The 27,543-nt window shown below is 42.6% G+C and overlaps 2 protein-coding genes across 2 annotated transcripts in view; both read left to right on the top strand.

The window, feature by feature from the left end:
* Positions 1–27,543, top strand: part of LOC148505779 (espin-like) — a 234,769-nt gene that overhangs the window by 196,866 nt on the left and 10,360 nt on the right. Inside the window, exons 10-11 of the mRNA XM_088447752.1 lie at positions 11,036–11,187; positions 13,496–13,774. Of these exons, the coding sequence (XP_088303878.1) occupies positions 11,036–11,187; positions 13,496–13,774 (431 nt within the window). The remainder of the gene's footprint in view (positions 1–11,035; positions 11,188–13,495; positions 13,775–27,543) is intronic.
* LOC148505780 (espin-like protein) lies at positions 22,261–23,955 on the top strand. Its single transcript, XM_088447751.1, has one exon. It carries the CDS (start codon positions 22,261–22,263, stop codon positions 23,953–23,955), a length of 1,695 nt encoding a protein of 564 aa, XP_088303877.1.

Raw genomic sequence — 27,543 nt, forward strand, 5'->3', positions numbered from 1 at the left:
GTGTACTTGGCTGGTTGCAGCCTTGAGGGCTGATGTGTACTTGGCTGGTTGCAGCCTTGAGGGCTGATGAGTACTTGGCTGACTGCAGCCTTGAGGGCCGATGTATACTTAGCTGACTGCAGCCTTGAGGGCTGATGTATACTTGGCTGGTTGCAGTCTTGAGGGCTGATGTGTACGTGGCTGGTTGCAGCCTTGATGGCTGATGTGTACTTGGCTGGTTGCAGCCTTGAGGGCTGATGTGTACTAAAGGCTGAGGTGTACTTGGCTTGATTGCAGTGCGGCTAAGCTGTCGCTATTGCTGGTAATAGATGATACTCTGACACTGAAGTGCGACTGAGACTGTAGAAGCTTAGAAGCAACTGTCTACTCTGACACTGTAATGCGGTTGAGACTACCGTGATGTTGGTAACAGCTACCACTTAGATGCTGTAGTATGGCTGAGCTGCCGCTATTGCTGGTAACAGATGATACACTCTGACACTGAAGTGCGACTGGCACTGCTGGAACACACACTGGATTGAAGAAACACACGAGAGTGATTCCACACACAAGAACCGGAAGACACGCTCTAGACGCTATACCCGGCATCAGAGCAGAGCACCTGCAGAGGAAAAAAAGGATCCAATCAGAGCAAGGCAGAGGTGATGGAGCTATCTGAAGAAAGGACCTACGGAGTAGCAGGCCAGCGTCCTCGTCTCCTAGCAACAAGCGCACGAGAGCCGCCTGATGCACTGAAGTCCTACAGAACGCCGCGATGGCTTGTTACAGGCACTTTGCCCATGCAGGTTCTCCTGTGGTGGGAACCCGTGCCCTTCTGCTCCACAGGAGGTTTTTGTCCTCCCTAAGCTCGCCTTAGGACAGCTGCGTTACAGTTTGACATCAGGCATATTGACAAGCTCTAATCAGTGAAAGTCACCAGTGCCTTCTCCAGTTTTCATTCCAGGCTTGGCACCATCAGTCTTCCTGTTGGCCTAGCAACATAGGGTCTTTACAAAGGCAGTGGCAGTTTTATTGTGAGCCAAAGGTCTGACAGTCTACCTTGCCAACCTTCTAGTCAAGGTAAGATCCTTACTTCACTTCATTACGTAATGGCCCAGACCCTCATCATTTACTAGGCATCCAGCCTGGTACCCACTCATAAAATTAATTTTCTAGGGATCATTTTCGACATTCTACAGCAGACAGCATTTCTACCGGTGGACAAGATTCTCTCATTGCAGAAAATCTTCTGGTTCTCGAATAGATTTGTGTCTGTCTAGCTATGAAATTCCTAGGCAATATGGTGCCAAGCTTTGAGGTGGTTTAATCTGCTCAGTTGCACTTGGAGTTCCAAATACTATTAATATTGAAATAGAATAAATCCCACTCCCGCCTACCCACTCAATTAATCAAGTTGTTCCAAAGGATGCTTTTATTGCTCCATTGGAGGCTCAGGAAACAAAACCTCAACCGAAGCATCAGTTCGTATTTGAAACTGGGCAATCGTAGCAACAGATGCTTGTCTACAAGGTTGGAGGGCAGAGTTCTCTGGTGATGAAAGAATTCAAATGGTTCATGCGCTGGGTGGTAGAACTGAATTGTCCAGCGATGGACAATTGGGTTGAAAACTGGAATGTGGAATTTTTCAGTGTGAGTACTCTACATACTGGAGAATTGTCCTTTAATTGCGATGTATGTCAACCGATGTCTGCATGATGGCATCTTAGATAAAGCACATGTTATGTTCAATGACGAGATCCAAAAGCATTTCAAGTATTCATCTAATTTTGTATCTGAAATTGGCCAATGAGATTGTGGTACATGGAAAGTCTTATGGAGGCATAAGGATATTGATTCAGCAGTCTCTTTAATAACCAAGTTCAATTATTCAAATCTAAAAAAATAAATCAATGTGATTGTGTCAATATTTTGAAAGATTAAATTTAAGGAAACTGTCGCATTAAAACAGGACGCCAACCTTGCTTTATGTCGTCATTCAAAAGACTTTAACATATATCAGGCTAAAATAATATCCACTCTATAGTCTTAAAGTCCTATACCACACACAATAAAGGATGGAGTAAGGGCACTCACCACATATGAGATGGTCAACTTATTTAATTCAGCCATTGGCTCATTATACAGGGTTGCTTGATAGAAAAAAGTTACCGACGTTTCGGTCTACACAGAGACCATTATCAAGGTACAGCAATCCAAGACAAAAAGTACAGCGTAGGTCCAAATAGGTCACCATGAATAGAAACAACTTCAGCACATCACAAAGATACATTCTGCAGTCTCACAGGCCCCAATTATATACCTATCCCAGGTGTCAATGATGATCAATTAAGCCAAATGATTGGCAAGCCACTTACCAGGAGAGGAGGGTCAGCGATAGCATGGAGCATCGGGTGTAGGCGCCGCAGTGGGCGTGACGAACCGGCAAAGCACCGTCCGTCCAGACCACATGGCGCACATCAGTAGTCGCGCCACGCTGACACCCCATCGCTGGGTCGCGCAGCGTGACGCATACGCTGCATCACCCAGTAGCACGCCCACAGCCGTGCGAGTCACACAAGGCTGCGCGCGCACCACAGACGCGTCACCTTAGCAACGCAGCCGCTCACCTCTATCCATAGTAGGTGAATGGCAACAGATGATCAAAGTGGATAACGGGAAAACGTATATAGAGGGACCATGTGATTCAACCCAGGGAACATAGTGGACACAGGCTTAGCATACAGTAGTGTAAAAGTAGTGTAAAAGTTAGTGTCACCAGGGTACCACCGATATTAATAGACGGCACCATTCAGGATTAGCTGGCAAGAATAACACAACATGCCGCACTTACCAAATATATATGTGCAATTAAGGGTGGCAGAGACAAACAAGAAGGGCACATACACCATCTCATCCTACCAATAAGAAATGTAAAAAGTAAAATATAATACATGACATAGAAAAGGCATTATAGTAAGAACACAGACAGCGGGTTAATTTCATTTAACCCCCTAGGTGCCACAGTGTCAAGATGACCGATCCACATACTTTCCCTCTGATGGAGTAATTTAGTGCGATCACCCCCCCTACGTGGAGGTGGTACCCAATCAATAAGACGACAACTCTATAGTCTTAATATTATTCCAAAATGGTCTATTCAGTTATAAGCCCAATGTGATCTATTGGATGTTCGTTAAAAGTACAAAGCCGCTCAGTTTGCTGAAATGTGCGAGCTGCAGACTGGCAACAGTTTGTATAGGCAGCGCCGTAGAGGGAGGAGCTCCTAGTATGGATTAAACGCACCAATGCGCCATGTTTTTCATAGTTGGCGTAAATGAGATTTCAGTATATGGAGTAAAAATAAAACTCATGTTTAGGGCTGTATGGCATCAGCTTAGAGCTAGCGATGAGCATTTCCAGATGCAAGTTACACACACTATCGCCTACCGTAATAAAGCCAGTCCCCATGATATGCCAATATTCAATAGACGTCATATAAAGCTTAGTTAGCCAAGCATTATTTTAGGTGCGGCAGTTAGTTTATTTGAATGAAAGGAGTTGTAGTAATATGGAAGGCTGGACTTCATATTTTTGCTCAGTGCCATCTAAAGATCTTCCCGCCTCTCGGCACATCAAGGTGGCACTTTTACACCGCAGAACTGTGAGGAGGCGTGCATCTTGATTTGTGTTGGGAGGACCATAACAGCACGGGTGCACTTTGCAAATTTACCTCCATAGGCCGCAGATGCAATAGCGACATCTGCAGGCTATAAGAAGGTACTGCATCAAAAATTAGTTTGTACCACAAGTCTGTGATGTCACTAGTTCCTGACGAATTGATATTCTGCGTTCTCATGAAAATTGGTTCAGCCCAAAAAATTGATGCATCCATTTGTTTTTATGTGAGAGGTACACTTTAATTTTTTTTCAGCAGTTTGCAAAAATAAAAACTTCAGGTGACTCTATCCCTTTAATGATATTTTTTCACTGCATTCTCTTCCTAAGACTTAAATCTTATAACTTTTTTTTTTAACTGACTTGTTTTCTAACTTTTATTTTTCACTCTTTCTTCTTGTTTCCCTGCACTGTTCCATGTGACTTTTTTTTTTTTTTTTGTCCCCGCCTTTGTCCTCATTTATTTCTTTCTAATTCCACTCAATCATGCTTCCCGTAATCTCATCACTGACCTGCATGCCAATTCTGTCTGCCACACTATGTGACTCTCTAACGTCCTAGAAGTGAAAGCTCTCAGGCAGAGGAAGAGTAAGTACTTCTCCGTATACTATTTCATCTACTTTCCAACCTTTTCTCTGCTTTTATAGTGTAATTCATAGAGTTACAGTACATGAACAGCTAGCTGCCTGCACTTAGATTAGCCTTTATTTGTTTCATATTTTTGTGTGGCTGAAACTCTAAATGCCCTGTGTGTTTGGGTGAGGGTCTGATGTGAAAAATCTGCTAACGTGCAAGAATATATATGTGTCTGTGTGTGTGTATATGTGTGTATGTATATATATATATATATATATATATATATATATAATAATATAACATAATATTCCTGTATGTTAGCAGATTTTTCTGCTAACATGGAAGATTATATCAGAGGGAGAACATTGAAGAAAAAGTATTGCTAAACAGATAAGAAGAGGGATTAAAGTTTGCTTATTGGTGGGGGAGATGGTAATTAATAATCATGGAATATTTCTTTAATTATTGTACCAGTAACTCGGATTACTATTGAAGGTGGTTCGTTTCTTAAACAAATGTAAATAAGTATACTGCTTCTCCAACAGTAACAACTTTTTAGTTTGTTGCATATATTATTACTGGAAAAAAAAAATTCTGTTTTTTTTGTTTTTAGAAGACTTTTTTTTTTTTATCATAGATAATTTTTTAGGAAGTTACACTATGTAGACACAAGTTATTGGACACCCCAGTGCAATACCATTGCACACTAATGTGGCGGTTTCAACAAGAAGACCTCATAGGGAGGCCCATGCACTTGCAGTTCTACGGAAACAACAGATGTTTTTATCAGGACAATGCCACCTGTTATGTTTCCAGGGCGATGCTGGACTGGTATACAGAAAATTCGGTAACCCGATGGACTGGCCAGCTCAGAGTCCAGATCTTAACCCCATTGAGATCCTCTTCGAAGAATTGGAGAGACGGGTTCGTTATAGGCCGACTCGACCTTCTTCAGTGTCACAGTTGGTCGCTGTACTTAATGGCAAAACGTATCTCCTGCTGTTGTCCAGGAACTTATGGACAGTTTGCCAAGAAGGGCGTCTGCAGTAATCACTACACGTGGTGGCCCTACAATGTACTGACGTCACTAAAATCTCGTTGATCTATTTGCGGTCCAATCACTTTTTGTCTACATAGTATACACATAACATTGAGGCACTGTAACTTATCCTAAGCAGTAATTTGCTTTCATTAGTCTGACGGATATCTAAGAGGTGATGACGAAAGTGTTAAAAGATGTAAAACTAAAAGGAAATTTAAATATATATATAATTATACATAGTGGAGTCAGTCAGCCTATAGCGTACCATACTCCTGTGATGTCACTTGTAACTAGTAATTTGATAGGCTGCTTTGCTAGCAAAATCTGTACGGCCCACACAATGGCTGCCTCCACTGTGAGTACATAAAAGTTCTACTTTAAAACATGAAAGAAAGTCATTTTAAAATCTGTAGAAAGTGTACTGTAATAAGATAGGTGAACTCGCATTTTAAGCTATTCAGTTCTCAATTTAGATTATGGGCCTGATTCAGCAAGGATCGAAACTGCAATTACGCACGTAATTGGACGATTGTTGCGTTCTGCGTGTGCGCGAACCAGCCATCGCGATCGCAGTGACTACACAGACCCATTGCGGCGTAATTGACAGGAAGCGCCGTTTGGGGGAGGTGACCGTGAAGGGGGGGCGGGCATAAATGATCCACTGTGATGCCATACGCAGCTTGAGTACTCATAGCGTGCGATGAGGTTAGCAATTCCAGAGTAAGGTCAGAGCTTGTGCCAGTGTGCGTGAGGCTGCGATGGTACTCGATGGTTTCGCAGTCTTGCTAAACATTATGAATGTGTGCAAGGTAAAGTGGGCGTACTTATGTAGTGCTGCGACGGCATAGCGATCGCAATGGATTAGCATATCTTCGAAGGCGAGTCTGCGGGCGTAATCGCTATTGCAATCGCAGTTGCGATCCTTGCTGAATCAGGCCCTATGTCATCAGTAAAGTTTTGCAGATCCCATTAAATATTCATTAAAAATGGCAAACATCTGTCACGCAGTTATAATCTAATATACAAGCTAACATGGCTTCAGTTTTCTGTTGTACATTATTTAATATGCCTTCAGGCGCATTACATTAAATGCATGAGAAATAGACACCCACAGCTGCCATATGTATCTAGAACAATAGCGGGTACAGTTTATTTTGTTACATTTATGTCTTAGCGACAAGTTGTTTTTTGTTTTGTTGTTAAGTTTAGTAAACAGGTAGAAACTGTTTCTTGGCAATTAAAAGGTGAGGCTTTCAATTTGGGACAAAAGAGAACCCCTGGGGCACAACCACCTCAGACTATATACATCCTTTATTTATTATATACACATATACTTTATTTATTATATACATATATTCTTTATTTATTATATACACATATACTTTATTTATTATATACATATATTCTTTATTTATTATATACACATATCCTTTATTATATACACATATCATTTATTATATGCACATATCCTTTATTTATTCTATACAAATATCCTTTATTTATTATATACACATATCCTTTATTATATGCACATATCATTTATTATATGCACATATCCTTTATTTATTCTATACAAATATCCTTTATTTATTATATACACATATCCTTTATTATATGCACATATCATTTATTATATGCACATATCCTTTATTTATTCTATACAAATATCCTTTATTTATTATATACAGTGCATCGGGAAAGTATTCACAACGCTTCACTTTTTCCACATTTTGTTATGTTACAGCCTTATTCCAAAATGGAATAAATTCAATTATGTCCTCAAAATTCTACACACAATACCCCATAATGACAACGTGTAAAAAGTTTTTTTGCGATTTTTGCAAATTTTATAAAAATAAAAAAAATAAGAAATCACATGTACATAAGTATTCACAACCTTTGCTCAATACTTTGTTGATGCACCTTTGGATGTCTCCAGAGATGTTCAATCGGATTCAAGTCTGGGCTCTGACTGGACCATCACAGAGTTGTCCTGAAGCCACTCCTTTGATATCTTCGGATGTGTGCTTAGGGTCGTTGTCCTGCTGAAAGATGAACCATCGCCCCAGTCTGAGGTCAAGAGCGCTCTGGAGCAGGTTTTCATCCAGGATGTCTCTGTACATTGCTGCATTCATCTTTCCCTCTATCCTGACTAGTCTCCCAGTTCCTGACGCTGAAATCATCCCCACAGCATGATGCTGCCACCACCATGCTTCACTGTAGGGATGATATTGGCCTGGTGATTAGCAGTGCCAGGTTTCCTCCAAACATAACGCCTGGCATTCACGCCAAAGAGTTCAATCTTTGTCTCATCAGACCAAAGAGTCCTTCAGGTGCATTTTGGCAAAATCCAGGTGGGCTGCCATGTGCTTTTTACTAAGGAGTGGATTCTGTCTGGCCACTCTAATATACAGGCCTGATTGGTGGATTGCTGCAGAGATGGTTGTCCTTCTGGCAGGTTCTCCTCTCTCCACCGAGGAATGCTGTAGCTCTGACAGAGTGACCATCGGGTTCTTGGTCACCTCCCTGACTAGGGCCCTTCTCACCCGAACGCTCAGTTTAGACGGCCGGCCTACTCTTGGAAGACTCCTGGTGGTTCCGAACTTCTTCCATTTACGGATGATGGAGGCCACTGTGCTCATTGGGACCTTCAAAGCAGCAGATATTTTTCTGTACCCTTCCCCAGATTTGTGCCTTGAGACAATCCTGTCTCAGAGGTCTACAGACAATTCCTTGGACTTTATGCTTGGTTTGTGCTCTGACATGCACTGTCAAGTGTGGGACCTTATATAGACAGGTGTATGCCTTTCAAAATCATGTCCAATCAACTGAATTTACCACAGGTGGACTCCAATTAAGCTGTCGGAACATCTCAAGGATGATCAGTGGAAACAGGATGCACCTGAGCTCAATTTTGAGCTTCATGGCAAAGGCCGTGAATACTTATGTACATGTGATTTCTTAGTGGTTTTTTTTTATAAACTTTGCAAAATTCTCAAAAAAACTTGTTACACGTTGTCATTATGGGGTATTGTGTGTTGAATTTTGAGGACAAAAATGAATTTATTCCATTTTGGAATAAGGCTGTAACATAACAAAATGTGGAAAAATTGAAGCGTTGCGAATACTTTCCCGATGCACTGTACACATATCCTTTATTTAGGCTTCTCTTCATTTTTGTTGAAAAGCACATTTCAGTGACCAGCATATTTGACGACCTCAGCTGACCAGCATATGTTCTATCTCCAGATGTCCTTTAATAGTGCATTATGAAATCCATACAGGCATAAATACAGGGTGAGCGTAGGTATGTTCATTTGTTGTATAGTACGTGCTGAATTAGGGGGCCGTGTTTATATTTCTGGCTCTGTGAGGCAACAACGTCTTTCTCAGCCCACCCAACAAGGATATTCCCTAATCCTTTAGACAGGGTTGCTCTGTAGTGGCACCAGGTTGTCTGCTGGGGTGCAATATTGTCTTTTTGTTTTCTGTATTGTTAATGTGTGCCAGTTTATAAAGTGGAATTGTACAGTATTATATAGGGGTTGGGTGTGGTATGGTGTTTGGTATGAGATGCTGCCGCTCGGGATCCCGGCAGTTAGAATCCCAACACCGGCGTCCCAACAGGGTTAGAATACCGTCACTTGTCATTCAGTATCCTAACCCTCCCCCTCTCCCCACCCCCTCCCTCACAGTGCCTAAACCTAACCTCCCCCTCTCAGCACCCTAAAACTATCCCTCCCCCTTAGTGCCTAACCCTCCTCCTAATGCCTAACCCTAGATCCTAACCCTCCCCCTAACCCCAGTACTTACCGTCAGGATACAGACGGCCGGAATGCCGGCGCCGAGATTCTGACAGGTGTCGGCTCCGGTAACCCGGCTGTCGGGATTTTGACCGGATCCTCGTGGTATGATATGTTGACAGTCATAATGTCGATATGAGAATGTCAACATATATTCCCTGAAGGCCCAGTGGTGACTTACGTTGCTACCGACAGCTGCATCTAGTCCAATGCGGCTTCCTGGGCCCGGCGGTCATGTGACACTGACTCTCGTGTCAGAGCTGTGATCCTCTGGCGTTCCGGTGAGTATTTCTCCCCTTTCCCTAATCCCTCTGTGTAATTCTCCCTGTACTGCCTAACCCTTAGCATCTCCTCCCCTGCAGCCTAACCCTCCCGCCCGCAGCCTAAATCTAAACTCCACCCCCCTGCAGCTTAACCCTAATGTCGACATTCTGAGAATGTGATGTCGGCAAGAATTGTGATTATTAACCTTTTGACTACATCCCAAGTTGCATTCGTGTGTATAAAAATTTGCAAATCAAAATAGCATATTTACGCTGATAGGCACCCAGTAGCACATGCATCAGTTTTTGGTCAACTAACACCCAGATGTACTTACATTTTGTAAGTGTGGGGGGGGGGCACGATTATGCAGTTTACCACGAATTGTGACATTGAGCTGTGGACCGCCCACTTCTCTGGGGAATGGGGTACCTCCTCAGGGCTGGCCTGCTCCTCTCTGGTGTCCTGTGAGCTCAGTGAAATTCAGGTGCCTCTTGGACATTAATGCTTACCTGCCATATAAACATGAAGAAGAAAAGAAGATTCCTTTCTGAGGCACTATTATAAAGATATGAGTACCCCACAAAGGAGTCGACTGTCTTTCTTCATGTTTATATGATACCTACTGACTCCAGGACACACCACCAACTCCATAATTTAGCCCATCCTCTAACAGGAACTCATATGCTTTATAGTAGGTTGCCCCCATATATACCTCCACATTGACTCCTGAATTACTTACCTCGGCTTGATCCAGTGGCGGCCGCAGGGTGGATGGGGACATGATGCAAAATGTCGTCATTCCCCGTCCACCTCCATAAACGCCAAGTAGCAGGGGGAAAAGGCAAAAATCGCTGCTCACGTCCTTCTTATCCATAAGTCAGGAAATTTTGGCAGATATGTGTAGGGCTAGTGTCACACAAGAGTTATAATACACAGTGGTTTTCCTGCACTAGGCTCTGAAGATCCTGCCGTGAGGCACAGCAGAGAATAGGAAGCACAGTTTCCCGTCACCTCAGGGTGCCTCATCTGTTCGCAGCATGTAGCAGGGAAACGGCGTTTCCAGTTAATCACGCTGCCTCATTCCTTTGGTCTCAGTCTCAGTCGGTCAATTGACCGCACCCCGTCCTTTGTATTACTACTAATGGTGGCATGATATTACATGGTATAACTGGTGTTATATTCCTGGTTATTACTACTCCTCTTGGTGGCATATTCTTTGGTATTACTACTACTGGTGGATATTACTGCTAATGGTGTTATGCTACAGTGTATTACTACTACTGGTGGCATAGTCCTAGGTATTACTACTAATGGTGGCATGATATTACATGGTATTACCATAACTGGTGTTATATTCCTGGGGATTACTACTCCTTCTGGTGGCTTATTCCTGGGTATTACTACTACTACTGGTGGCATATCTTCATTGGTATTACTACAGCTGGGGGCATAGTTCTGGGTATTACTACCACTGGTGGAGTATTACTGGGTATTGCTACTACCGGTTGGATGTTCCTGGGTATTGCTACCAGCAGTTGGTTATTCCTGGGTAATATTACCTCTGGTGGCATCATGCCGCTGTCATGATATTACAAGGTATTACTATAACTGGTGTTCTACTCCTGGGTATTACCAGTACTGGTGGCATAGTACTTAGTTGTACGGCATTTTGACAGCCAACTTTATTTTTCTTTAGGTACTAAATCATTCAACATGATGTCCCCAACGGGAGACAACTCTGAGCTGTTGGCCGAAATCAAAGCTGGGAAAAATCTAAAACGGACTCCACAGAGCAAAGGTCTGACCACGATCTTCTCGGGCAGCGGACCGCAAGGCACAAATGTGCAGGTGATAGTTACTGTGCATGATTTTCACCTTAAATGTGTTTGGGATGTGTTATAATGCTGGAAGCTGCCAGGGAAATCTGTGGCAGTATGGGGAATGACTGCAGATTCTCACAGCTGCTCTGCCTTTTCCTTTGCCAAATTAGAAACGTTAGTATTTCAATATAGTGAGCAATGTAAACAGAACTCTAAGAGCGCCAATTAGTTTATCCTTCCTGAAACATCGCCACTTTACATTTGACTGGTAACGATCAGACATTTCAGCAGTTTCAGAATCCTGCACCCTGTTACATTGGATCTATAAACTCCCAGTTCCATGACCGTCGAAGTATTATACCACACCCTTATCGATGAACCATCACTGATCTCTTGCACTCTGCTTTGTGAATTTATTATTGCACCTTCTCTACCAAATAACTTATTAAATACCAAGTTACTCATTAAGGCAAATTTCCATGCAGCTGGCACTTTCAAACAACCAGCCCTTTGTAAGCACTCAAGTGTTATCAATATATTATTTATCACCCATTCACCATTTTATTCATATTGTATATCACCTGCTAGTAATGGCATAACAAAGACAAAATAAAAAGGACACAAGGGAGATGGCTAATGATGCCCCTTTCATACCAACTACCTGGGAAATACAAAGCTTTATCAACCCATACATTTACCGGGTCTCCATCCCCGAACCTGGGGACCCCGGGGCTCAGACCTTTTCACACATAATCGTGAATTACGGTATACGGGGGGGTTGAGGTATGGTGCTCTTAGGGGTAAGAGAGATCTATATATCTAGCAGCCTAATAACACTGGGTCCCTTCACCAAAAGGACAAAAAATCAACAGTAACAAATACGAAAGGTAAGTTGTTCTATGGCGCTTAACCCCTGTATACAATAAATATACAATGGATATATTCTGACGTACTGTATATAACTGAAAGAGAGCAAAATATAGTATTCGGTAAAACAGAGCAATTTATTGATATCAAAAAATTTCCCCCACAAGGGGGCAAATAAAACTCAATATGACATAAAATACCCTTAAAAGGGAATAAAAGACAAATCACAGATGAATATATAAAATGACAAAATTACCCTTAAAAGGGAATAAAACATACTTGATAATCACAGAAAAAATAAATAATTCAGTGCAAAACATGGGTCCATACCATAAGCATGGGGCCCCTTGACCACCCGGACCTAGGACTTCCGAACTATATTTCAAGGGGATAGATATGTGGGCCCCATGCTTATACTGTACGTTTAAGGGTCATTTTGTCATTTTAGATATTAATCTGTCATTTGTCTTATATTCCCTGTTAAGGGTATTTTATATGTCATATTAAGTTTTATTTGCCCCTTGTTGAGGGAATTTCTGCATATCAATAAATTGCTCTGTTTTACCGAATACTATATTTGCTCTCTTTCATTTACATTGTATGTTTATTGATTCAAACCTGCTCGCGAGGGCATAGTGCGCACGCGCGGGACGCGCGCAAGCCGCGTAGCAAACGTTCACTCACTCCGGGGCTCGCTACTGTTGATCGACAGGAACTCCTGCTGTTTGTGGGCGACCCTACTGACATCACTCGTGATGTCAATAGTGAACTTCCTGCTCTATTAGAGCAGGAAGTCCACTCGGGCTTGCGAGACCTGAGACCCTACCACAGGGTCTCCTCGCAAGACCGATGGTCGCAATAACCGCGACCATCGCCAGGCCGCCCGCTAAAGCTGTGGGTGGTCACGCACAGCTTAGCGAGCGGCCTGGAGGCTGGAATAAAAAGAAAACACCCCGTCCTGATTCAGAGCGAGCGCTCGCAAGTAGCGAGCGCCTCTGAATCAGGGCCTTTGTCCCCTTCTTGTGTTTGACGCTTCACTGCATTATATTGTGTACAAATAAGGTAATGTGACTCTAGCATTACCACTAACGGTGGGAAGTATACACACTTGTATTCATGGCACAAATGCTGCTGTTTTCAGTTGGGCGATTCCGGAGCTAAATCCGGCTCTGCGTACTTACAGACATACACTTTTTTTTTGTGTCCAACTCTAATGAGCCCCATTACTGTTAATCGTTTCCTTCTGTATATTATTATGGGACAATTAAATTGTGCGGCTGCACACATCACAGAGAGTTACGGTACCCTGATATCACATATATTCCTGCGCTCTTCTCCGGGGAGCGAGTGTTGGAGTTCCGACTGCTTCTCCTACACTTTGTGGCCGTTGGCGCTAATTGAATATCAAATAATGTTTCAGTGAAAAAGCTGCTTTTAAATTTCCCGTGTATTCATTTCTTTCTTTGTAGTCAGAGGTTCCGTCCCCTGCAACACCTCCCCCAGCTTCTCCTGCTACATCCCCGACAAACACCGCAGCCCTTCCCAATAAAGGGGCAATAAAGTCTCCTGAGCCTGTCATGAATGGAAACTCCACTCCGCCAGCCCTGGTGCAGAACAGCCAGCTAGATATCGAGTCGCTGATCCCTACGCATGACGAGCAGGGGAGGGCTATTCCAGAGTGGAAGCGCCAGGTCATGGTGCGGAAGCTGCAGCTTAAAATACAGGAAGAGGAAGAGAAGAAGCGCACGGTAAGACGATGGCGGGATGTGCCCTGCGGTGTTGTGCCTCTCTTTGCTGTGACTTTGACCTATTTTGGTTGTGAAGCCTGTCTGTGTGAGCTTGCTTCTTCTATATGTCCGTTACATTCTCCCTTTGTATACAGATGAAACCTCACTTTATAGAATGCTAGTCTGTAGCACCATATGGATGCAGGGATATTATAAAGGGAACTGTATTAGTTCTAGAATTGAGGTTTACTTGTCTGTACAGTAAATCATGGCAAGGGTTGTAGTCGGGTAGAGAACAGTGCATCAGTGGGTCACATAGATAAATTCGGCTAGGTGCCCAGCAATGCCACTTAAGCCTCTTCTGGGCATTCGTGGTCTGTGCAGGCACCAGCCCTGTGGATGGGTCTCTGAGAGCAAAGTGGGGCTTTGTATCGGGGAGGGAGCAATCTGGTCCCCCGATCGCGGGGCCCAGTTACATTCCGCCACTTCGAATCATAGTTTCATGCATATCTGTATTAAATAAGCATCCTTCATCTTAACCTCACCCCATGCGTTAAGTAGCAGGACTTACCACCCCCCTCGTTACCTGAAGTTAGAAGCCACCGATAGTTGAGAGTGCGGGAAGGCTGAATCTGTCCAATCCCATTCAGTAGCTCTGGTAAGCGCTATTGGCTCCTAGCTTTAAGTAAGGTGATTTTTATTTTTTATTTTTTTTTGGGGGGGGGGTTAGGGTGTGTAGAATGGATGACAAACTGGAATGTGTGAGCTAATGATTTAACAGGAGGTCTAATGCGTCCATACATCTATAGGCCGATTCCCTGTTCTTCCAATGCCTATCTGATCCGCCAGTCAGCGATTAAAAAACACCGCCCAGCAGACATCGATAAACGGCGATCCATCGGGGAATCTGCAAGATTCAGCATGTTATTAATCCCAGACTTGCCGATCCCAATATTTTTGGGGTTGGATTCAGCAAGTAGGGATTGTTCAACATGTATTTTACCGATGCTCCGACCCAGGCATCGGCAGAGCAGGGAATTGCCCCGATAGCAGCCTGATGTATGGACCCCATAATATAACAAGATGAGCTAGTTGGGAACTGAGACAAAATATCATTAGATTGTTTTAGGTAATTCATTTTCTAGCCCCATCAGTGAGAGTTCCAGGCCCTTATTCTGCCTAAGACACCCTCCACTTGCCCGTCTCCGTAGCTTTCAGTGGCCATCTCTGTATCCCCAGCATGCAGAGATATATATCCCTATTGTGCCTCCTGCATTCACATTCTGACACTCCTGATGGAAAAGGCCACACTACAGCTTGGCTCCCATGGAACAGTGCCCTTAGGTGATAATCTACCAGTAAGAATGGGGCTGTAATATTTTTATATTTACAAAGCATCTTTTGTGGGAATCTTGGGTGGGGGGTTTGAGCACAAAATATAGCTCTAGAAACTTCATTAAACTAGTAGAGTAGAACGTATGCTTGTTTGAAGAGAGTATCCAGCGTGTTTTCACTTACTAGGCAAAGTCCGCTGGAATTGCAGGCTGTGCAGTGCTGGACAGAAGCATAAATACACCTGTTTGCAGATGTATAAAGCTGGTGCAAATGCACATTGATGATGATGGGAAGTAGGAAAACAGACATATGACAGGGGACGGACAGACTGCAAGATACGAACAACTCTGCATATAGGCAGTTATACGCATTTAAGTACATGCACACAATGCAGGAGTGTTTTCATGCAATTAACTGTCCACATTCACTTCACCGCTTAGATTCTAGCTATCATTTTATAGAATGTACTAAAAAAATGATAGCTGGAATCTGATTGCTTAGGGGAGCACCTTCACTTGTCCTCTTTAGAAAGTTTGATAAATCTGCCTTTTAGTCCCTGTGTGCAGGACGGGCGCTACCATTAGGCAGCTGCCTTAGGGCACCGGTACCTGAGGCTCCCAGCACCAGTAATAAGGATGTCTCTGATACTGGTGGCAGCCGCACTTACCAGCTGCTGTCTGGCCAAGACTGCAGACATGCCACAGCCTGGCATGTCTGGTGCAACACAGCCAGGAGCAGCAGTGATCACCCCCTTCCCTCTCTGCATGGTGGATGCTCCCTCCCCTGGGCATACCTCCCAACTCTCCCGCTTTTGGCGGGACAGTCCCATTTTCCTGGGACTGTCCCGCCATCCCACCTGCAGGCCGCAGTGTACCGTAGTGTTTGGGGGGAGTTGGGGAGAGCACATACCGCTGCTCTGTATAGCATAGTGAGTAGATGCCGTGCGTATGCACACTGCATCTATACTTGTGCAGGCAGTCTCTGGGAGAAGCCCAGCATCTCCGGGACTGCTGGGCATACCCCCAGAGCGACGAAACGTTGGTGCACGGCAAGGCCCCGACCATCCGCTCTATACCCAGCTCCATCAATGCTATGCCAGCCCCCTTCCGGGGCGCAAGCCCTTGGTGCGCGTTATCTCTCTCTCTCACATTCTACAATGTTGGGAGATATGCGATATGCCCGGGACCAGCCACCAATGTGCTGAAATCTATAAGTCCTTTCTCCTGCCCCTTCCGAGGCTTCGCCCCCTCCTCACCAAGGCCCCTCCCCTTTCTACTCCTCTGGTCCTGACTGTCTGTGTGCTTATCCTCCCCTGCATCCCTGTGAACCATAACTATGAGGAGACTACAGAACCTCCTTCAAGCAGAGGCAAGTATACAGATATGTCCACATACATCTTACATCCATGCGCTACAAGTCGCGTTAAACATATCTCGTGAACGCTGAGCAACTCAGTAGCGCTGAGCGTCTTTCAGTGCAACTTTTTACCTTCAAATGCGTCTTCTTTGCAAAACGATGCCTATATTCAGTGTGCGACTGCGGGTGTATCTGCCTGCGAAATGCTATGTTACATTGGGGCAGCCATTGACACTGTAACGTAGCATTTTGCATGCAGATACAGCTGCTTGTGTGTCTTATTCGTATCACTTTGCCAATAAAACGCATTTGAAGGTAAAAAGTTGCACGTAAAGACGCCCGGCACTACCAAGTTGCACCAAGGGCTGTTTATTGCGCAAGGAAGTAAGATGTATGTGGGTCAGTTTTTTGGGAGTTGGGGAGCATATTATTACCTGGGGCTGTTATAATATAGTCTGGGGAGGTGGGTATTCCTGCCTATTTGCCTGGCAGGAATCCCAGAGACCAGGTGCATGGCTGTACCAAAGCTGGTTGTGCACAGTGGGGGTGCCATGCCTGTGGTTTTAGTGCAGACTTGAACCTTCCAGCAGTCTTAGTAAATAGCCCTCAGTGATGGAATACATTAACCTTTTAAGCCAGTGTATTTAATGATCTGTAGTTTGAGTTACAAGCGATAAATCTGTAGATTGGTGATCATTCAAACACTGTGTTGTATTTCAATGCAAATGGTCAATGAAGGGATGGCCTTTGAGTTCCCAAAATCTATTGCTTTGGTATATAGCAGTTGGTAGAGCAACGCCATGGGGAGATGGATGCAAATCGGTCATGTAGACAAATGTGTATTTGCATGTAGTTCCACTAATATTCCTTTACATTGGTCATGCCACATTTTTCTGTATATACTGTAAATGGGCTTTGCTGTGAGAACAAGGGCAAAGGCTCAACACTTGTTTGGCCGGCTTCAAGTAGACAAAGCGTTAAGGGGAAGGAGAAGCACAGTTTGGTACCAGTACCATCATCAGATCACAGAGGACGCAGCAAATAATGCACCCACGTTTGAATGCAGTTTACACTTCTTTTTATATAGATAGATAGATATGAGATGGATAGATAGATAGATAGATAGATAGATAGATAGATAGATATGAGATGGATAGATACTATAGATAGATATATTAGATAGATAGATACGATAGATAGATACGATAGATAGATAAGATAGATAGATACTATAGATAGATAGATACACAGTCAGAGTATGGACGCTGCTCTCCTATATTAGAAAAGTGGATTAACTTGCTGTTAAATAAAGTCTGGGATGAAAGTCACACGCCTCACTTTCCTTCTTGGGTGGTAGCTCAGTTCTCCAAATACACAGTCAGGTAATACGGGGCAGAGAACAAGCGCCTACTAGTGTCGTAGTTTCAAATTTTGCGATCACGTATTTAGATTTAAACTATGTGTACCAGATAAATGCCAGCAAAAGGCATATCAGCAGAGGTCCTTATCTCCCATATTTTTGATGTTCCTGGGTAGATTATTCTCCAACCTCAGTTTTAGTGCAGTCTCCGCTCATTACCTCAATAAACATAAGAAGTCTCCATAGTGCAGTACCTTTAGTATAAATTCTAAACATTTATTCTTAGCACACTTATAAATCGGACACAACGTACATAAAGAGGTTTTTTGGCTTATCCCATTAATTCTGGTCGCAAGAACGTGTCCAAGCAAATAGAAGTGGATGGAGGTGGATGTGGACCAACGCGTTTCACCAGTAAATGGCTTCTTTGAATTATGCCTGTTACAAAATGCAGATATATATATATATATATATATATATATATGCTGTCAGGATACCGGCGGGCGCTATCCCGCCCGCCGATATCCCCAAAACTTACATCCCGACATGGGACTAAAGATAGGCGTTGAATCCCGACGCCTATCATTAGCCCCACTACGGAATCCCGACACCCAAGATACCGAACAAAGGTATGCCGGGTGAATTAGCGTCTAGGCGCGCGCGGGGGGACTACGTTTAGGGACGCCCGGGGGGACTTAGGGTTAGGCACCCCCCGGGAAGGTTAGGGTAGGGGAAAGGGGGGGTTTAGGCTTAGGCACCACTAGAGGGGGTTAGGCTTTGGCACCCCCTCCGGGAGGGTTAGGTTTAGGCACTAACGGGGGGAGGTTATTGTTAGGCACCCCTAAGGTTGGGGGGGAGGGGGAGTGTTAAGGTTCTTACATTCAGCTGTCAGGATTTCGAACCGCGGGGCTACCGCTGTCGATATTTGATCCGCCGGCATTACATATATATATATATACATACATACATACATACAATAGGTGAGCCGGCACTCCACTTTGATGCAAAATGAATTATTTGCCTTGGTGCCTTCCTGGTAGTTCATAGAGAACACCCACTTACATGGAAAAGAGAGAAAGGCGTCACTCACAGGTCTGGTAAAATGAAAGAATCAAACTGACAACTATGTCTGCCTTGTTCTTGATAAGTCATGTCCGACTGAAACGTTGAACAAGGCAGACATAGTTGTCAGTTTGATTATTTCATTTTACCAGACCCGTGAGTGACGCCTTTCTCCCATATATATATATATATATATATATATATATAATTAAATTTTTTTATCTTACATCTCCCGTAGAAAACATGCACCTGAAATGAAGTTGACAGTCGATCAGATTTGCGGTTTGTTAATGCCCTTTTAGTTGCCATCAGCATGCTTGTTACACATGCAATCTGTTATGCAAAAAGCACCTGTTTCCTTTCCATACACAATGGATGAAGCCATTTTGGGAATGCAGCCTGTCAGTGGAACACTCACGAAATGGCTACTACGCAGTAAGCAGCCAACAACATAACCGCTAACATTTTAAAGTAATCTACTGATTTGGGAAATCTAAGATTAACTACAGTCCCTATCATGATGTGTTCATTGAATGTAATACTCTTTTTCTGTTTTCTTTTCTTTTTCTTTATTTTAAATGTTTATAAAGCACATATAATAAAAAATATATGGTGACCGATTCATCTTGTATACAGAATAACAAATTATACTGTGCACTTTATCATTATTGAAATATGGGGCCATTTGAAGTGACAAGTGTCTAAACATGGGAACTTTCCCTTGAAATTAGCAAAGTGCCAGATACACAACAGATTATTATTCTTACTATTATTTATTTATGAGTAGACACAAATCTTCATAGTGCCGTACGGAGCAATTATCAAATCAGGCAAAACCAAATAATAGAAGAGGAGGAGGTTGTGACAGAAAGATCGATTAGAAGGAAAACCAGAGTGGGCAAGAAGACTGAGGAGGAGATGTATAAAACCTTGGAGAGAAATAAAGTGGATGGAGATAAAGTACCAACCAATCAGCTCCTAACTGTAATTTAACAGGCAGTGTTTGAAAAATGACAGGAGCTGATTGGTTGGTACTTTATCTCTCTCCACTTTAACTCTACCCAAGCTTTTAACACATATGCCAGAGGTTTCCAAACTTGGTCCTCAAGGCACCCTAACAGTCCAGGTTTTAAGGATATCCATGCTTGACCAAAGGTGACTTAATTAGTACCTCAGTCAAGTTGATTTAACCACCTGTGCTCAACCATGGATATCTCTAAAACCTGAACTGTTGGGGAGCCTTGAGGACGGCGTTTGGGAACCTCTGATATATGCCCCTGATTGAGTGAAGAGTGTTGAAGTAATGTATAGTTGGGGGTAATGAGGCTGCTGTGAGGTTAAGAAGGATGAGGAAAGTGTCCCTTGAATTTAGGGGAGAGGTGGTTACTGGTGACTAGGGGCAGGGTTTTCTCAGTAGAGTGGAGGGGGCAAAAGCCAGAATGAAGGTGTTTAAGGAGGGAGTTAGCTGAGAGAGAGTCGGAGTAATATGTGTAGGCAAGTTTTAAATGCAAAGGGAAGGAGAGAGATTGGACAGTAGTTTGACAGACAGGTGGAGTCAAGTGAGGGTTTTTTATGGATGGATAACACAAGGACGTGTTTGAAGGATCAAGGAAGAAAAGGGGGGGAGAGAGAGATTCAAAAGGTGGGAGAAATGTCGTCAGACATTGGGGGAGAGGGAACCGAGGAGGTGGAAGGGAATGGGATCAAGAATGTAGTTAGAGAGGGGGAGAAGCAGACAAAAGAGATTTCATTCCCTCCCCATTGGTGAGGGGGGGGAAAATATTTTTGACTAATGTGACTCATCAAGAGGTCTACCTTGATCTCTTTCCCATGTGACCACTGCTTTGATCTGCTAGCACGTAACCATTCCAAAAATCTAATAAGATGTACCGCCCAGTAATATACTAAGCAACTTGGTCCCTGGCATGTTTTATGTTTACAATAGTATCTTATGTATAAATCAAGATTTCTTTACTACTGAAGATCCAAAAAACACACTTTACTATATACGTTTACCACCCCTGTCAGTAATCATTTTAACTCAACTGACTTGATACCTTAAAAAATATAGATGGAAGGATCTTATTGGTCCCGCATCTTATATCGGACTTACTGGTGGATATCTGGGATGCACTCAGGAAGCCGACAGTCTAAATGCCGACCGCCGGCTTCCCGACTGTGTAACCCCGACTGGGGTATAATGACAGGCGTTGAAATCTCGACGCCTGTCATTATACCTACGCCGGAAGCCCGATGCCTGGCAGACCGAACGAAGGTAAGCAAGGCACGGACAGCCGCGCGCGGGGGGGGTTAGGATAGGGGCTCCCGGGGTGGGACTTAGGGTTAGGCTTCCTTCAATGCTCCGGCGTGGGGGTTAAGATAGGCATCGGTATTTTGACGCCTATCTTAAGTCCCTTGTCGAGATTTGGATGTCAGTATTGAAACCGGCGGCATCGCGGCCGCCGGTCTCATAACTTCATCCCGAATTGATGAGCTACAGAAAGTTAGAAACAGTATTTGGAACTTGTGTCTTAAAACAGCCCACGTTGTGGTATGAAAACCCAGCGGATACAGCCTTACTCCAATGGCTCCTTTGCACAATTCCTTTTTATAGGTTTGTTCAAAATGTGACACTATATTATTGTAGATCAAGTAATAAGGAGGCAGAAGGGTTGGGGAGGGGGCCAATGTTTTTGAAACAACATTGATTACAATAATACTCAAATAATGGGAGGATAGGGTTAAGTTAGTGTTTGCATGGTGTTGGTGTGAAGTTTGTTTTTTCTCTCCTCATGATACATTTAAACTGCAGTATCTAGTATAGTAATATACAGTATACAGAGTTTCTGGGGAACAATGATCCATTTGTGTTATCAGGATACCTGTCCGGGCTGATCAATTTGGATTTACAAATTAGAGGTGCTACGTGTGTATACTCTATACTGCAAGTTTAAACGTTATACATGGTCATTTAGTGGTGTAATGAGTGTTCTGTCCTATATCATCTTCATCACTAGTCATCCTCATCCTGAATCATATATTGCTGCTAACATAAAACAAGAGCATGCTTGATTAATGGGATTGTGAACTGTATGTTCCACCAATGATGATGTGTTCTGTGCTTCTATTTGCTGGGATATCTAACCAGTTCTTAAGCGAGAAGCCTACACCTTGCTTAGCGTTATCACGGTTTGCCATTACACCACTAAAAACATGTAGACTTTGAAAAGAGTGCAACAAAAGGGCTATTTGGCTTTGTATCCTGAGGGATATTTTCCCTCCTTTTTTTTGTATTTTGTTTTTCCACTAGTGTGAGGCCGGTAGTTACTACCACCCGGAAGGTTGGAGATATTCTCACGCTCACAATGCTATTTTGGGACCCTTTGGGGAACTCATGACCGAAGATGATATCAATCGTATTGAAAAGCAAATTGAGAACCTTCAAGTGATGCACAAGGTCCAGAAAGTGGAAACTGAGCTGGAGCAGCTAGAACTTGAGCTTCAACAACTCCTGCCAGTATCTGCCGCCTTATCTCAAGAGCACTTCACTGTTAATCCCAAACAAATGCAAGGTAGAGCTGATGACCTCCCTGCTTGGTGTTCCAAGATCTCCACGCTCTTAAAAAGTATGGCCATCCTCCTGGCAACACTTGGAGGTAAAGAAGTGGACCTTGCTGACTTGGTGACCAGAGATGCCTCTGAGCAGTCACAAAATGCACCAAAAGACGGTGCCACAAACATTGGCAGATCTCAGTCCTTTAGCTCCACCAGAGAAGAAGTTGAAAAAGAAATCAAACAGTTTGGCGTATCGGTGAAAAACTTAAAAGCTAATTATGAATTGTACACGCAGCCTCAAAGTGCCTATGATGCCTCAGGCAGAATATATAAAAGGAAGAGGTCCTTGCCGGTAGGAACAACGGCTTACAGCTACGGAAGGGAACCCATCTTGGAAGAAGACTACATAACAAGCAATGAGCAGTTTAATGTTCTGAATGACGTTACATCAAGACCCCATGAGGATCCGAAGATTATGCTTTCACACACCCAGCTGACGTACCACAATGAAGATGTCTTCCCAACTGGGATAGATGCTAGTAATCAAGGCAACATTATGGATGAATTAGGAGAGCCATTGTTCAGCTCAGACCACATGACCAGAAGTCTACCTGTGCAGACAGAACTCAGTTGCGTGCAAGACTACATCGACATGAGAAAAGAAAGAATTGTCTATCTTTTCCTTGAGCACTGGAAGAAATGGACATTCACAGAGTCTGAGAAAAGCAACAATCCTAAAAAGAAAACTATCGGTGGTTCCATCAGTGATGATTTGGACATTGATAAGACAAAAGGCAACAATGATGAAAATAGCACAAAAATTACGAGAGGGCCAAGTGATGACGATCGACTTTTATACTTTATGAAGCAGAGGCAAGTTGTCGGGAAGTTGCTTAGTCACTGGAGAAGTATAATCTGTCAAGTTCCCACCAGGCAAATACGCCGCTTGAGCAGAGCAAACATGCTCTATTGGCCTGAGCACTTTTTGCCACATGTGAATGGCTTGCCTGTGGAATATTCAAGCCTAACATTGGACCTCTTTATGTTGGGTTACTTTCAGCTACTGGAAATGTCCATGTCGCGGGAAGAGAGAAAATTCAGACACATTCTGTGTTACGAAATGTTTGACCGACTTGGCAGCCATAGCTGGGAACTCATTCGAGCATTTCATAAGGTTGTCATGGAAGAGATCGAATCCGGAAAGAGGGATTGGACCGATGGATTTGAGGACCTAAAGCAACGTTTCTTCGGGGACAGTATAGAGGGAGACGTAGACTGTACAAGAGTGACAGAGCAACTAGAGGAGACTGTAACCCAGATCATATCCGAGGGAGAACCCAAGGTTACAATGGACACCAAAGCAAAAGAAAGCGTAGTGACTTCTAAGGAACTGACTCCTCTTCCTAAAAGTAGGAAGGACTCTATCCAGCTAGTATCGGAACTGGGAGAATTTACTAATGATGACATATGTCGGTATATTGATCGCAGTTTTTCATTTTGGAAAGAAAAAGAGGCAGAGATGTTTGATATATGAGGGCGCCCCTATTCCCACTTGCTTCAGTACATAATCTGTTGATGGTAAATACATTTTTACCATACCACACGGCAGCAGAAGACTGCTGCCACCAGTGTGTAATGTGAAAATCCTTAGAGAACAAGTGCATTGACACAAGAGCAGGCGAAGATTTGTTTCGTGGTAGAAATGAGGGATCAGTCAAGACATTTAAACCCGTTTCATAAGCACATTGCTCGGAGGGTTTGTTTATATGTGTTTTTAGTGTAACAAAAAATTGTTCCGTCCACTCGTGGAGCCCATGCTACGAAACATTAGTGATTCATTTGGCATCAGAAGCAAAATATCTGACAATATAACAATTTGGCAATGAATGACATTTAATTCTTAAGCATATACCAGTTCTAACCACATATTTTTTAAATCATCAATACAGTTGGATTTTTGTTCCAGTGAAAACATTTCTCAGATTTACTCTCTCAACCTACTACCCCTCAGCTTTTGTGGCTCTCCTCTTGTTCCGAGACTTCTTTAGAATCGTTTTTGCCTGCACCATGTTAAAACCCTTAATATATTTGAAATAGATCTGTCATATCTGCCCTCTCCAGTCTCTAAACATATTGAGCTCCTTGTAATGGTACGTTTTGTGACCATGCACCATCTAGGTAGATTATCTTGCACAAGCTCTAATTTATTTATGTGCCTCTGTAGATGTGGCCTCCAGACTCGATGGCAGTATTCTCCCCGGTGACCTATACCGTGGCATCACCACTTCTCTTACTGATGCAAATTCTTCTTCCTGTAGCATGCAGTTCACCTTCCCTCATTGCTTTGCTACATTGCCTACTTTTAAGTCATCTGAAATATTGACACTCTTTCCTCCCCGTTCGTTGCCATTTTAGAGCAGTTATTTATTATTTTAAATTTTTTTAATTTTATTTTTTGAGATTTTGTATTTTTTGGCATTGAACAGTAGTAGCCTCATTCTTTACCACTTCTCTAATCTACATAGATCATCAATCATTTTGGTCACAGCTCCCCACCTCTCAGATGTGTATTATGATGCATGTCTTTGTTTTTCTGCAGTACTAGTAATAATGCCACCATTAGTGCTAAAAGTAATAATGCTAATAAGGAGAGGTCCAACTACAGGACTGGTGCACATATAGATTCTTTGCTTAGTCCACTGGTATAATCTCTAAACTCCAGTGCTGCTGGTACCATGGAGTCTTACATATAATGTAAATTATAATACAATAACCATTTACTACTACTCCCTGTTGTCTATTCTTCAACCATTGTTGTATCTTTTGACAAAAATTTCAAGCATTCCAACTCACTTATCTAATAGTCATTTTTTTAGCTGTCTTTTTACAAGTAATTATCTTTTTCATAATGTTTCTCGAATAGGACCAGGATCATCCCCTCCATAAATGGGGTCAAGTTACCTTCTTGGCATCTATATTCTGCTACTTAACAAAGTTCTTTATCCTACGCCTGTAAATAATTAACACATATGAGGTATGGCTACTAAATAATGACTGATGCTATAATTTATGATTAATTATATTACGTACATTTTTACTCCATTCCCCTTCTATGTACACTCCTTCAACATCCACACACTGCTGCATTCTTATTTGCCATTGGGCAAAGCCGTGCTGTAGTTCATTATCAGTCATCTGTCCCAATAGCTCCGTCATTTTCTTTATCTTAGTAACTGATGTAAAACGGGTTCCCTTGAGTACAGATGTGACTTTAGGGAAAAGAAAGAAGTCTCACGGTGCTAGGTCTGGCGAGTATGGAGGGTGTTCTAGCACTGCAATCTATTTCTCGGCCAAAAACTGCTTCACAGAGAGAGCTGTGTGGGCCGTTGCCTTGTCCTGATGGAGGATGAAACCATTTTTTCCACAACTCTTGCCTCTTTCTACTGATTCTTTCCCACAAAGTTGCTAGAACATTTTTGTAGTAATGTTGATTCATCATTTGGATGCTGAGTCGACAGTCAATTCGAACAATTTAAAAATGTTTTTCAATTTTTTTTGTTACGCAAGGCCTTCCGGGACGTTCATCACTCTCACGACCATCACTAAATCTTTTGTGCCACTCAAACACGCCTGCACGTAACATTCAATATGCCCCATAAGCCTCAGTTAGCATACGAAAAGATTCGGTGGGCGTTTTGTTCAACTAAAAACTTTAAGTTAACACGTTGCTCTACTTTTGAACTAAACATTGTTAAGACGCACAGAAAAACACAACTTCTTCGACACTATGCGACAGCAAACTAACTGTGCGAGAGGGATGAAACTTGCAAAACTGTTTTTGGGATAGTCCGAGGTCAATGTTTCCTCACTCCCCACTCCCTTTTAACTCGCGCAGTATGGTTTATTTTTTTTACAGGTACAGTCTCGTTACTTAATAGACACACCTCATATATTTTAGGATTTCTAATATAATTTTCAGCTACTGATTTATGATATTTTTTTTTCCATCAAAATTAGCATTTAGAAATAGACGTGTGAAGTTATTAATTAGAAATGTCAGACTCTCTTTTTAATAGTGTTTCTCATAAGGACTTAGAAACAAATCTTTGAAGTAATGTGTGCACTATATCAATGCACGGATAGTAGAATATGATTATGAAAAAATGTATTGGGCGAGTTGATTTTTTAAATTTTTTTTCTTGTTACATGGGTTCTAAGTGTGTGTCACTTTTATGCGGTTATGTGAGTCTTCCATGGATGGTCACCTTAGTTTTAGAAGGTGAATAATAATGACCTTCTTTATCCTCTATTACAGAATTTATAATAAAGCATATAGAGGCAATAAAAAAAAATGAAACACCATAAGTTAGGGAAAATCATTTTGGAACTGATGGAAAACCCCTTTTTTTATTTTTAATCAGTTGGATATTCGCCTTCAGCCTGTAGAAATAGGAGGGTCCTATACTGGGGACCATGCACTATGATGGCTTGGAAGACGTGTACTATAGGCTCCTAGACATGCCTCTTCTTCTTAGATAACAGCCAGGATAGACTGACTGCAATCTGCGCACCGTGTAAGATTGTGAGTTCAGTAGATCAGACCGGCACCAATTGAATGTGCGACATCGCAAGCCTTGTACTCCCCAGCAATGTTACATATGCATGTCTGGTTATTTCAGTTGGTAATCTATATGCTGACTATATACTAACTATCACCTTAAATTAAAACTTTACCTTAGAGATTAGGAATTTGGGGATATTTAACCTTTTGTTGAGGGTTTGGATGTTAGAGATAATGGCTAAAATCTTTAATTGAAAAATGTAATCATTTATTTCATAGATGAAAACGGATCACCTGTGAATAAATTCCGATATAGGCGAATCACTAAGATATACAGTACACAGTAATATTAGCTGGTTATCCAGTGATTGGGCTAAAAATGGAGTCCTTATATCTTTTGTCACTAATCGCTGAATAGTTGGGTTCTGCGGGCTGAATTTTTTTCTTTAGGTCATTTTGTATTATACTTGTGCATTCAGTAAATACATAATATTTTCCTTTTTTTTCAAAGAGCCAACAGTTTGTGAAAGTCTTAATGTGTGTGTGTGTGTTATTATATGT

This window comes from Taudactylus pleione, unplaced genomic scaffold (genome assembly GCF_031769625.1).
Source record: "Taudactylus pleione unplaced genomic scaffold, aTauple2 ptg000437l, whole genome shotgun sequence".
NCBI classification, from domain to species: Eukaryota; Metazoa; Chordata; class Amphibia; order Anura; family Myobatrachidae; genus Taudactylus; species Taudactylus pleione.